The 12,945-nt window shown below is 35.2% G+C and overlaps 2 protein-coding genes and 1 long non-coding RNA gene across 4 annotated transcripts in view; 2 read left to right on the plus strand and 1 right to left on the minus strand.

Annotated features, from left to right (window-relative positions):
- Positions 1-10,119, minus strand: part of LOC124641113 (transmembrane protein 68) — a 28,651-nt gene extending 18,532 nt beyond the window's left edge. Inside the window, exon 1 of one of the 2 annotated variants that reach the window (XM_047179094.1) lies at positions 9,842-10,119. In XM_047179094.1, the coding sequence (XP_047035050.1) occupies positions 9,842-9,899 (58 nt within the window). In that variant the 5' untranslated portion in view covers positions 9,900-10,119. Of the gene's footprint in view, positions 1-847; positions 1,474-9,841 lie in introns of those variants that run through there. The other variant, XM_047179093.1, reaches the window with a different exon arrangement.
- Positions 407-2,689, plus strand: LOC124641117. The gene is made up of 2 exons (XR_006985639.1): positions 407-489; positions 2,552-2,689. It is a non-coding gene; the product is annotated as an uncharacterized LOC124641117 (long non-coding RNA).
- Positions 10,120-10,258: 139 nt separating the features above from the next.
- On the plus strand, positions 10,259-12,775 carry LOC124641112 (divergent protein kinase domain 2A). The gene is made up of 3 exons (XM_047179092.1): positions 10,259-11,125; positions 11,489-11,670; positions 11,903-12,775. The coding sequence occupies exons 1-3, from the start codon at positions 10,517-10,519 to the stop codon at positions 12,339-12,341; spliced, it is 1,230 nt and encodes a 409-aa protein (XP_047035048.1). The 5' UTR covers positions 10,259-10,516; the 3' UTR covers positions 12,342-12,775.
- Positions 12,776-12,945: the final 170 nt, after the last annotated feature.

Consider the following 12,945-nt stretch of genomic DNA (forward strand, 5'->3'; position numbering starts at 1 on the left):
AATTGACGGATATTCAGATATACCGATTTTTATAATATTATACACTTAGATGAGTTTACAGTGACATATGATCTTAGGCATGAGATAATTTTCATTAAAATATCATGTATGATGTAACGCGTTAATTAAGTAATTTCTTCTTGTTTCTATCCGAATAGGAAAATTATAATAAATTGGGGAAAAATCAATGCAATAGTATATTCTAGAAATAACATTATCATTTGTGTGCATAAATCTGTAGATAAAAAATATAAGCTAGACTCGACTTAAAAAAAATCCGATTAACTTTTTCAACAATATTTATAAATAAAAAACGCCAGTAATAAAACTAATAACACTATAAATGAGAATAAAATTACGGTAATTACCACATAGCTGCAAGACCGTTAAACTAAATGTCATAGACAAAAAAAATGGTTTCGTTCGGAATTCGGATGAAGAATGATTCATTTTAGAAATTATTGCGCAAAATTGCAGAATCGTAAGCAGGTAAGAACGTCACATTACTTTTGTTATTTCTCACAATATTTTTTAGTTAACAATAATTTAATAAAATAAGGTTGTTGTTAGCGGAACAATGTATTGCGGTCTTAGCTAATTTCATAACAAGCACGAGTACCTATGAGGAAATTCACTGAACTACATAGTCTGTGGTTTTCTCAAATAACACTATGGGTTTACCTCAAGAGGTACTGTCTAAAAAAGTTGTGTAACCATATTTTTAATGCATTAATATAAAAATATTGTAAAAAAATATACAGATATATTATTGTACCTTAAGAACAGTAGTAACTTGAAAATAAATCGTCACTTCCCACAAAAAAATGAAAATAAATTGAATACATACAACAAAACATTCCCAAGTAGAATCCAGCGATCGCAACAGCAATTTGGACGACATCGTTCCTCGTGTCGTGGTCAAATTTCTTCAGCAAATCACTCATGATGTAAGCTTTCACTGGCCGCGCATCACACTGATTCTTCACCATCTTTCCGAACCCTTATCTTTTTTCTTAAAAATAAATAAAACGATTGCACCGATAACCCGCCGACCGATCGATACTTAATTTGCATACAGAGGTCGCATGCTTCACGAAAAAAAAATATAATTAAAAAAAAAAAATTGATACGTATGATTGACGCGATGTCCCGACTAAGAATGATATTGGAATGAAAGCACCGAGTGCTGACCCTAGCACAATATTATTATCTATCTAATAAGTCCAAGATAGACAAGCTGATATGTTTATATTATTTTATATTTAGAGAGCACTTGGATATTTAATTAATTTTATTTTTATTTTTTTGTCGGAGAAACCCGTTGCTCCCGACTCGTTCCCGCCGACTGGCTGTAAATGTCAAGTTTTTTCGCTCCTGCGCATGGGCCGGTGTTGGACACACTAAGAAGGTCCATTGATGGCTTATTGATTACTTTCATTGATAAAGCAGGTTATGGTTATTATAGAACATAAAGGTTTTTTATAAAAATGCTTGTGAGCTGAAATTGCACGTAACGAATTAAAGTAGGTATGTAGGTATTATATAAACAAATACAATTGTGTTTACTGCAGTGACTGTTAAATTAGTTTTGCGCTGTTATTGATTCATTGATCTGCCAATTCCAACTTTCTGCAAATTGCAAAAAAAAGCCTGGCGTTTTTTTTCTGGATCTAGATAAGTATAAGAAAACACATTAAAGACAGTTCAAATGTCAAGGTTTAAATATTATAGATGTAACTGAACAATGGGCCAATAAAACCGCCATCCACGGCATACAATGATCAAGATCAAATTCAAGAGACGAATTTCGGCATAACGACCACTTAGATGTAACTGACGTTTGCGGTGACGTAAATAAAGAAACAATGAATATTGCAAAAAAATAAGTATGAGAAAATAATGTTTTTCCTATCATAGCGAGATAATAGCAAAGACCGCTATTCCAGTCTCTTTGGAACATCTATTTATACTTATATATGTATATCATTAAGAAGAAACATTTTTCTGTTCGTTTGTTTGCACCTTAAAGGCTCTGAAAATACTACACTCTCCCTGAGTAACATCATAATCAGCCTATCGCAGTCCACTGCTGGACATAGGCCTCTCCAAGTGCACGCCACTGAGATCGATTTTCGGCTGCTCGCATCCAGCTCCTGCCAGCCGTCTTGCGCAAGTTATCACTCCACCGTGCCTGAGGACGTCCTACACTACGTTTGCCGAGGCGTGGTCTCCACTCTAGAACTCGTTTACCCCAACGGTTATCGGTTCTTCGGCTAATATGGCCAGCCCACTGCCACTTCAGCTTGCTGATTCGGTGGCCCTGAGTAACAAAGGCTATATTTTATCCCGGTTTGGGCAGTAGTTCCTACGGGACGAGAGTCAAACCGCGGGAAAACGGCTAGTCCTTTCAGCTTATTCTCTAGAAATTTTAGTAGCAATGTTTATAATATGTACATACTTGAGACTTGTAATCCGTTTTTCTCAAAAACAACATATTTGCGTTGACTGAAATACTTGTCGGAAAAGTTTTACAGCAATGTCTTTGTTTCAGAACACGCAGTGGCGGTGTGAAGATTTTATTCCGACGCGGGAATTGAACGGGCGACCTTCACTTGAGAAAGCGGTCATTGCGTGCATGCGTATCAGAGTGGACATTTTCGTTGTATTAATTAAATGAGGAAGATGCTTATAGTTTTTTTTAGCGAATTTCCTAAGAGAGTTCCTTAGGTTTTTTTTGGATGGCACATAAGTTTACTATAGAGCTGACTAATGCATAAATGTAATACCTATAGGCGGAACAGTGACAGATAGGATGTTGTCAAAAGGTTTGTCTAGCCACCTGCGCGGTTTAGGGTTAGACATAGACAAAGTTTTAGGACTGAGCGATCGTCAAAAAAAAACAAATAACAGAAACTAAATGTGTGTTTATGTTACGAAAATAATTGAGTAGGAATAAATTAACTTTAAAATTAGCACATAAATGCGTCAATTATAATTTTAATGCAGAATATGTGATGAGGTGTTATTGTAACAGAAAAACACAGTTTACATACGCTTATTTACAACGCTTATAAGTAAATATTATGATGCATCGTAGTTAAAGACCTATTTTATCAATCTCATAGCCCCATAAGAGCCAAAGCCTGCCGGGGCTGCGGGTTGTTTGAAAGAGATACCGCTGCCCTGGTACATAAAAGGCCTACGACTGAACACGACGGTTTTTAGTCAGTAAGAGTCTGACTCTCCCTCGCCGCTGCTAACCCACAGCGGGAGGGGTCATTTGATGATTTTTACGTCGTTAAAAACAAAAAAAGCCCCATAAGACAGTAATCCGACACGACTAGAAAGAGATCAGGACCGACATTTACGTGCTGTCCGATGCACGGGTATTGCAAACGCGGCTACTGTGTACGAGGTCCCGGGTGGGGCCGAAGTCGCTCTGTCGGTGTTAAGCACGGAGCCTAGAAAATGCACCAATACAACTTTATCGAAGTCATCAAACGTTCAGATCATCTTGATGAGAAGAATCAAATCCTACAGCTAGCCCAAATATGTATGTTAGAAGAGCTATTTAACTCCCTAATCGCAGTTAACAAATTGAGTTTCAAAAGAACAAAAATGAATCATACTACTACGAAAATACCAATTCCCTATCACTAAAACAAATACAAAATGTGTTCCGAGTTATTTACCGTCAATATTCCAGTTAATATGTGCGTCATAGAACTTACATGGTCAAGTAAGTCAGAGGACGTTATGCGTCAAGTTGACAGCTTAACCTACGTGACTGTCTGTCGGTCATCTTGAAGTCCGAAGTCCAGATCGTTACGTGAGCACTGACAGGTTGAGAAACTGCCACTGAGCAAAGGTCGGTTTATCTATTTAAGGTGGAGACAACGAGAAGCAGAAAATGTACATTTCTACGCTAGTAAATGCAATAAAAAGAGAAGATTTTTTAAACCTTTTTTGAAGCTAACCTATCAATGAGTAGCATAGAAGGCTATATTTTCCAGGGTACGGGTAGGAATCCTCCTGCGACGACGTGAGAAACAGCGTTCCAATATCAAATGTTTTTTTTTTTTTTTTTAATATATGATTTACCCAAGTTAACATAAGTTATGGGGCGTGATCTTACCATTTGCGATATTAATATAAACCAAAATTTCACAGCCTTTTTTAAACATCGAAAGTTCTTTCAATTCAAATGTTTCTTTAGAAAAAAATGTAAGGCCTTTTAGTGATATCCGCCTTTTAGTCTTTTAGGCCTTTTAGTCATAAATTAAATATGGTCTGGAAATCCCCTAACCTGGACTTAATATGAAGCGATTTCTACAAATAAATATTGGACTTTGTACCCTGTTGTTTGTTCATCTTATTTACCCTTCGCACCCGATTGAAAGCAATACCTTTACTAAGTAATTTTACATAAAGGTCCCAAACAATGATTGATACCTCATTTTTAGAGGCACGAGTGTTTTTTTCTTGAAGTTGTATTCTAGAGAAGAAAGGATAGTCTATACTGTTTGATGGCCCATCTGCATGATCACAGTATCTGGATTTGACTTACCCGAAGTCAATCGGTCAGATATATACGAAGTCTTAAGACAGATATGAATGTAGTCATAAAAAAAAGAGTCTTAATAAAAAAACAGGATGTTTGATCAACTACTGATATTTCTTCGAGATGAAGAAATATGTTGATCTGTAGTTTTTGTGCAATTTGGCGAATAATATACGTTGATGATGTAATACCGCCTTAAGACCTTGTGTGGACAAGATTGCTAGATCATTTTCTTCGTATGCAAATAGGAAGATATTGCGTTAACTGTGTGGCTGCGAACCTATACTATACCTACTAATATAATGAACAGGAAACATGATTTTATATGGACCCTAAAGGCTGCAGAACTACTGAACCGATTTGAAAAATTATTTGACCGTTGGAAAGGTAATCTATTCCCGAGTAACATAGACCCTATATTATATCTGGGCACGGGCAGAAGTTTTCCCCAGAAGAACTTTATAATCGAACTATGAGAATGAAAGCTTTGCAAAACTTATCTTCAAAACCGGCGCTGCCGGTTTTTTCGAAATAGTTATACATCTATCTGCTTCGAAATACTGATATCGTAATATCTGCATTAAGCTACCAATTCGATTAATTCCAAAAGTATTCTGCAGCTACTAAAATATTTCTAGCTGCGGGATTGTTCCTGCCAGGGATGCGGGACTGTACGAAAGAGTTACTGCGGCCCTGGTACACTGAGTGCTCCAGAAGGAACATGGTGGGTATTAGTCAGTAAGACAGTTCCTCATGCTGCACCCACAAAGGGAGGGGTCATTTACTACTATAACATCTACTAAAACAACCTTAAGAAGATTTAATACTAAAGTACAAAAACAATGGGCTCTATTTTACTCTTAACGAAATTTTCTATTATAAAACGTACAATACATGTTTTACCTCAACACAACAAGACTACATCCTTGACCCACCCATCAGTCAAGGCTGAAACGTAATTAAGTTGGCTGCTTTTAGCACAAAATCAATCTTCTGAGGAGCATCGCGACTCTTATTGCATAATTATGTAGTCAAGTCACATAAAAAAAACTGACAAGTGCGAGTGGGACTCGCGCTCAAAGAGTTTCGTAGCATTATCTATAAAATGGCTGATAATCACGTTTGTTGTATGGGAACCCCCTAAAATGTTTTTTTTTGGTTCTTTTTTTTGCGAAAATTTCAACCGTCTAAATATCACGTTTCATGCAATACTGCCTGGTGCAAGACGGATGGACAGCGAAATCTTAGTAATAGGGTACCGCTCTTCCCATTCGATACGGAACCCTAAAAATGGCAGTGCGACTACCATTTTCTACATGATTCTACAGGCTATTTTAACTTACGCATGTACCGACGAATAACCGTGACCAATTATAATTGTTGTTGTTTATGATCTACGTTGAAGATTAGATACCAACGTAAATGGAATTTTACAGATCTCGTTAGAATTAACTTTGAACTAGGAAGTAGTGAAGGCTGTAGTTATTTTTAGAGGTCTTGCATTGGCATTATGGAAAAAGGTACTAAGATGTTCACAGAGAACAAATTAGGATAAGGTACGCCCGTTACCACTACGCGGTCATTCGGTAGGTACTTAGTAACAATGAACCCTATAACTCACGGGGGGTCCTCTGGGTACAATGCCTAATTAGGTAGGCGTAGATAGCACTAATTTTGGGATTCGGCCTGATCGTAACATAGCATGTCTAGCCAATTAACAGGACGTATCTTATATCGTATTTAACTGGTTTTTCAAGGTGTAGTTGCATTTAATTTTTTTATTATTTATTTAAACATTTTTTTTGGAATCATGAGGCATATCCATACAGCTAGGTAAAAAAGCGTTAGCCACATTGTGAATTAACAGTAATTGAAAACGTAATAAATAAAACAACAGTGGGACATTTAATTATGCTAATAATAGCATTTGTTTCTTTCCTTAATGAGGCTGCAAAGTCCAGTAAGTGCGTTTTTCAATGCATTCTAGAAATTAATATTTATTTATGTACCGAGTTAGGTATAAATGACTCAATATAACCATGTTTTTAAGGTGTACAGTACACATGTCAAAAAAATTGTTTGGCCTACGTACAAGGACTTGACTGTAAATGTGTTTGCTTTGTAAACTTCAATCATTAACCCTTAAATGCATGATTTTACCTTTTTAAATACCATAAATTGAAACAGGTAGGTAATTAAACATAGATAAAGGGAAAAATAAAGAAAAAAATATTTATTTTCCAAAAAGTATATTTTTATAAAAAAAAACTTACTGATGTAGATCTACATCAGTATGCATTACAGTTAATAATAATAATGTAGCCTAAGTACTATGCTATTAGAAATAGCCTAATTATGGAATTAGGCTTACTGCAGTGAATGAAAATCTTTGAAACAGTTGTTTCTCTGATTTAGACACAACGGTACCTACATTACATTTGGTACACGACCATTGTGTCGTGCCCTTACAATAGGCATGATGACAGTAATCAAAAATCATTAAAATAATATATTTATTAAATTAAACTTGAAGCTTGGAATATAAAACGCGCATTGTTTTCTTTATTAATAATGTGATTAATATGTATTTTTATAAAATAAAATTACGAAATAAGGCAATCCGCCATGATATCTTGAACACCAATCAGAGCTCGTGACGTCATCTCTCAAAACAACTCGCGCGAAAGCGCGCGAACGTCACATTTCGTTATTGTGAACTTCCACTGCGATCTTTGTTTTAAATTAATTAATTGTTTATAACACGAGTTATGGAGCCCGGATTTATCAAGGCAAACAGCGCTAATTTGCCTAGAATTGATATCATAATGCTGGGAAAGCTTTTGGCATCAAATAAAGATTTTTGTTCAGCTGAATTTAGAAATGTTAAAACTTCCATGTAAGTATACTAGTTTAATTAAAAAACAATGAGAGATGAAACCTAAACTCGAAATAGTTATTTACATTATAAACTATGCTAGAATCTAGAGAACTATGTAATAACTTACATCAAAGTGATCTTCACAAAAATAAAGTTGTACCCTGGGCAATATTGCTTTTGAATCTCGCCTTGCAAGTTTAAGCCACTTGTTTCGTATTTTTTTATTGTGAGGAACGTACACAAATAACTTATCAGGAGTTGTTTTGGATGTGTTCTTACACTGGGGGACCCCACAACACCTATGCCCTTTCGAATTCATATTTAATAACACAAAAAACTTAATTATTGCACGAGCGTTGTTTACTTGCGTCTTGTAATTTCAGTCGTGACGTCACAAGTGACGACATGACACTGACAAGCGTTTTCGCGCCGGATTCAAAGTGGACAGAGAAAAATGCAATTATTTGATAAAAAAACTTCGCATTTTCTTAAAATTAATAATTTTTCATATAAAATAGACGTATACCTACATCATACAAAGGAATTTAAAAATTTGTCATCATGCCTATTGGGCATCTTGCACCGTAATCGATTCGTGTGTGTGAATTTCTTTCACAATGTGAAAGTGAACTGTCATATTGTGAAAGCTTGAATTCAACACACCACATAACACCTATTAAAAGTAAAAAATACTGTATTTGAGTTACCGTTTTGAAATTATTTAAGGACGAAAACACCGATGTATATATACATCATCATGCATTTAAGGGTTAAACTTTTCCGTTTAGAATCGAATAAATAAATATAAATACCTTAATTTACCAAGTTAGGTATAATTTTCACAAAAATGTGTTTGTGGTGAAGTGAATATATTTGAAAAACCTGTCAGGCCCACAAGACTTTAGAAATGTTTGCTTTGCCACTAATCTTTAAAGTTTTTCTTTTGAGGTAGGAATACAAGAATGTGTTTAAAACATTCTTTAACTATATTCAAAGCTGAATTAATTAGTACTTAATTTTGATGGCAATAACAGAGTGCATCCAACTAATATTACAAATGGGAATGTTTAAACGAATTCCTCTTTCATGCTAAAACTACTGGTTAGAATTAAATTAAATGTTGCTATCAAAATAACGTAGGCTACTTTTTTATCTACCCACAGGAAGTTGACCCCTTGAGACGAGGGTGAAACTACATGCTAATATACCAAAAAATTATTTTAACACTTATTTAAAAACTGTGGGAAAGCCCATTCAATGCCTATTATTACCATCAACAATGCATAAAATACTAACAAACTGCTTTATCTTTGTGTGCCATCATACGACAAAGATATGCAAAATGATAAGTTGATAAACTCGTCATAGATAAACATGTGTGCAGAGATTTATAGTATTAAGCTTTTTTAATATTAGTTGTTTATTTGTTTTTTTTTTATTATAAGTGCATGTTTAAAGTCTAGGAGCTAAAAATAATTATTACTATCTTATAGGTTTATACATTTTAATGGGTAAGACCGTTGTTTTTCATAATAGAAGTTATATTACTATAATATAATGAAGCGATGGATGGAGTGTGGGGATTTATGGCTGCAAATAGATTTACTTGCGATAAGAAGATTTTGAAAAGGACACCAAATAATAATTAATGGGATGATGCCCTTCATCATCTAACTAAAACATGTTACGAAATAAGTCATTGAGAGTATTGCATATTAACAGTGATAAATTTCATCACAAACACCTAATTCATTGATTCTGCTTAGGAAATAGAGTAAATAGAAATAGACATGAATAAACTGATCAGTTAGACCTGATCAAAGAGTATGTATGAAGAAAAAATAGAAAAAATAGAAAAAATATTAGCTTCATAATGAAACCTAACATAAAGTCATGAAACAACTTATAGTTCGGCCATTCAGAGAATGCGTTCCTGACACGTCGCGATTGAACTGACGACGTAACTACATTCATTGATTATTGATATAATAATGTTGTTTTAATGCTCCTCAATTGTTAAAACGGTAAACAACCAGCAAAAATATTTTTATCGTAACTGCAACGCCATTGCAAAGTTACGTCGTCAGTTCAATCGCGACGTGTCAGGAACGCATTCTCTGAATGGCCGAACTATAGTAGTATGAGAAATCAAATTATCATAATGGTTTGAACAATACTAATAAGCTGTAGGTAAGCTTCAGTGGTCAGATGGTTATCTCGGCAATTGCTGTAATAGTTAGATGTTCAAATAATAGCGGTTTTTACGTATTGAACTCTCAACACAAGACCTATATGAACTTTATAAAAAACCATGAGAAAGATGAATACAAAACGGCATGGTAATACAGTAGGCAGCAATTATGATCGATAAAGTACAAGGTCAATATAAAAACACCACTCACCGATTATATCGTATATACTGGCCGTGTAATTATCCATAAAATAAAAAATAAACCCCATTTTTAAAAACAGCTGATCACAGATTAGGTAAACACAATACTATCACATACAATGAAGTTAAACTTGACATGAAAATAATACTGGTTCAGTTACGAAATACTTTACGCGCCATCAATTATCGAATTACGCTTTGTTTTGCTTTATTTTTTCATTGAATCGTCAGCGATTCGCGAAATTGCTAAAGCAATTTGACAGTTTGCTGTGACATGACAGATTGCATCAGTGACACAGTTTTGAAATCGTTCAGAAACTTACACAGACGAGGATAACGATTTGAATAAATAAAATGGGCAACAAGGTCGGCCTTGATAAATTATTAGTGAAATAAGTTATTTCTTATATTTCTCCACAAAATTGCAGCTGTTTTTAGAAACCAAGTTTTTATTTTATCGAGTATACTCTACCAAATTCGATCTCCACCGCAGATTAATACTCTGATCTCCACTCCATCATACAAAAAAAAACAATGTCAAAATCAAAATATTGACTGACAGACTTTGTTTTGTTTACTGCAAAAAAATCTGAACAATATTATAAATCTATTAAGAAATAGGAACAAAGTCTCTAAAATGGTTCCACAAATTCGAACTTAATTTTTAAATACTACTACTTTAACCATGAATGACAAAATTTACGAAAAAATGTTGCTGCGACGACGATTTTTCAAAAGGGTGTCCCTAATGGTCATAGCGTTTACTATATCTTTTTACATTTCAGTTATTCTGTTTGGTGACTTGAAGGTCCCTAGAGTGATGACCATGACTGACCTGAACCGTTGTCCGGCTTGCTTCGGAGTGTCCGTCTGTCCCGAACTTTACTCCAACCAAGTCATCATTGAGTCCAATACTTGGTCAAGCATGTTTAATACCAAAAACATATTTTATGGTTACACAAAGTCTAACCGGCGGGTGGTTATGAAGAAGCTAGCTCACAATTCAGAGTGGAAGGCGTTTGATCAGCAGTTGTGTAAGAATTTCCACCTGAAACGGAACTGTAAGCCGATGCATTTACTGAATGTTTCGAATATTGATGATAAGTTGATCAAACTTGTGGAGTATAACTTGTCTAAGCCAGATACGAGGCCTCGGAAGGGGCTGGTGGTGTGTCCATATGCATACAGCCTCTTTGACTTCATACTGCCAGTGTTAAACAGTAAGAAGGATCAGGTTGATATCGTTAACATTTGGACTATGTTGAGCATTAATCCAGAGCCTATTATATTTCAGGTAAATAGCCTAGATAAGTAAAAGTAAAAACAAATTTCTATTCATTACACTAGTTCTCCCTAGCCGTTTCCCAACTATGTTGGGGTCAGTTTCCAGTCTAACCAGATGCAGCTGAGTGCCAGTGTTACATTTTACTACTTAGCTGTATTTATTAATATTACTTACTATGAAACTAAGCAATCTCTGGATCTGCTGAAAAACAACTAGAAAATTCTTGTACCAATAAAAACCCACAATACTTTTCAAACCCAGAACAAAGGTGAAACCTTGAAAAACAGCTAATTTCTAATACAATGGCTGAAGTCAAAGTCCTCATCAATTACATTAGATCACACAAGTATAATATCTTTATAAAAATTCCAGGTTCTACAAAGGTCCCATGGTTGGCCCATACCAGCATATGGAGGTGTTTGTGGCCGAGTGGAAGTGGTGGCATACGAGGGTGAACCTCTGGCATCACTCACTCATGTACCTTGGCATAGAAAGCTGAAGTTTGCCAAGAAAATACTTGATGCTGCTATGGACTTTACTTTTAAACATGATAGGTTGGTAGTTCCCTTATGTGCTCCTTTATGTACTCCACTTATACATATACTCATTTATATATTTCCTTATGCCCTACCCTTGTGCTTCTTTATGTCTTGCCCCTATGTGCTCCCTTATGTACTCTCCTTTAACTACTTCTTTATGTACTGCTGCTATGTGCCCCCGTATGTACTCCTTAACTAATTGTGTGCGTATGTTATGTACTCTCTTATATACTACCTTATGTTGCAGGTACCGTTTCTACCTCATGGACTGGTCCCTCGACAACATAGTGGCTAACGAAAAAGATGACATCACTTTTATCGATCTTGAAGACATTGTTGTCTTGGACAAGCACATTTCTCCTAGATCCGACCTGCCTGACTGGTATCAACGTTACGCCAGAGACATACCTGGCCCAGGCTTCACATTTTCCATACACAGCATGTGTAAGCACCATCTAAGTGACCACAACTTATGGGCTGCATGCTACATCCTAATTGGAGATGAAGACCCGTTCCTGTATCCTCTACCTAAAGATGTGAACGCTTCCCGGCCCCATTTGGACAGGTTATTGAAGGAATGCTTGAATGGTGAAGATAGATTTAGAACTATAACTAAGTTGCAACATGTAATTGATGATATGTTGATGGACGAGAATATTATAGGTCTTAGAGCAGGCGTTAGATGATAAACCCATTTAGGTCTCTGGTTCTGCACTGATTGCAATTTAAAGTTGATTTGGAGTTGTCTGTGTTGCGTCCCTGTAATGTTTTGTACTCAAAAATATGTTATTGCTCACAAAAAATGTAGTGCTCTATCAAGCAGTAAAATTAATAAAATATTGTAGGCTGAAAAGAATGCTATGTCCAAATAGTAATGAAAATTTTAAAGTTTGCTATATGATTTATATTAAGAAGAATGTGTTTTTAAACCATGCTGAATTGCTTTTAAGTAATTACAATAAAATGCTCATTTTTAAACAATATTCCATAGTACATAGATCTTAAATATATGAGTTCTTAAGTACCAAGATTGTATTTTAAATCTGTGATAAACCTCTGTAATTTCGTTTTGTGACATGTTTTAATTGGTTGTGAAATATATTCCAAATTTAGTTAAGCATAATGGCGTTTTATTCTCTAGGTATCAGCTGACCACCCAAAAAATCCTCAACGACCAAGAGGTAACTTGACTGTGCAATTTCCGCGTACCGAGATCCCAAAGCATAAGCAAAATTTCTTCAAAAACTAATTTTCGAGGTCTGCTACACACCAGTTTATGGTTGGTTGAAA

The sequence above is a fragment of the Helicoverpa zea genome, chromosome 22 (genome assembly GCF_022581195.2).
Source record: "Helicoverpa zea isolate HzStark_Cry1AcR chromosome 22, ilHelZeax1.1, whole genome shotgun sequence".
Classification (NCBI taxonomy): domain Eukaryota; kingdom Metazoa; phylum Arthropoda; class Insecta; order Lepidoptera; family Noctuidae; genus Helicoverpa; species Helicoverpa zea.

Bases quoted from the DNA above. Each gene is read 5' to 3' on its own strand.
- LOC124641112 (XM_047179092.1), top strand. From the start codon at position 10,517: ATGAATGACAAAATTTACGAAAAAATGTTGCTGCGACGACGATTTTTC. The intron at 11,126-11,488 runs GTAAATAGCCTA...TAAAAATTCCAG, and splicing joins CAGAGCCTATTATATTTCAG to GTTCTACAAAGGTCCCATGG. The intron at 11,671-11,902 runs GTTGGTAGTTCC...CTTATGTTGCAG, and splicing joins TTTACTTTTAAACATGATAG to GTACCGTTTCTACCTCATGG.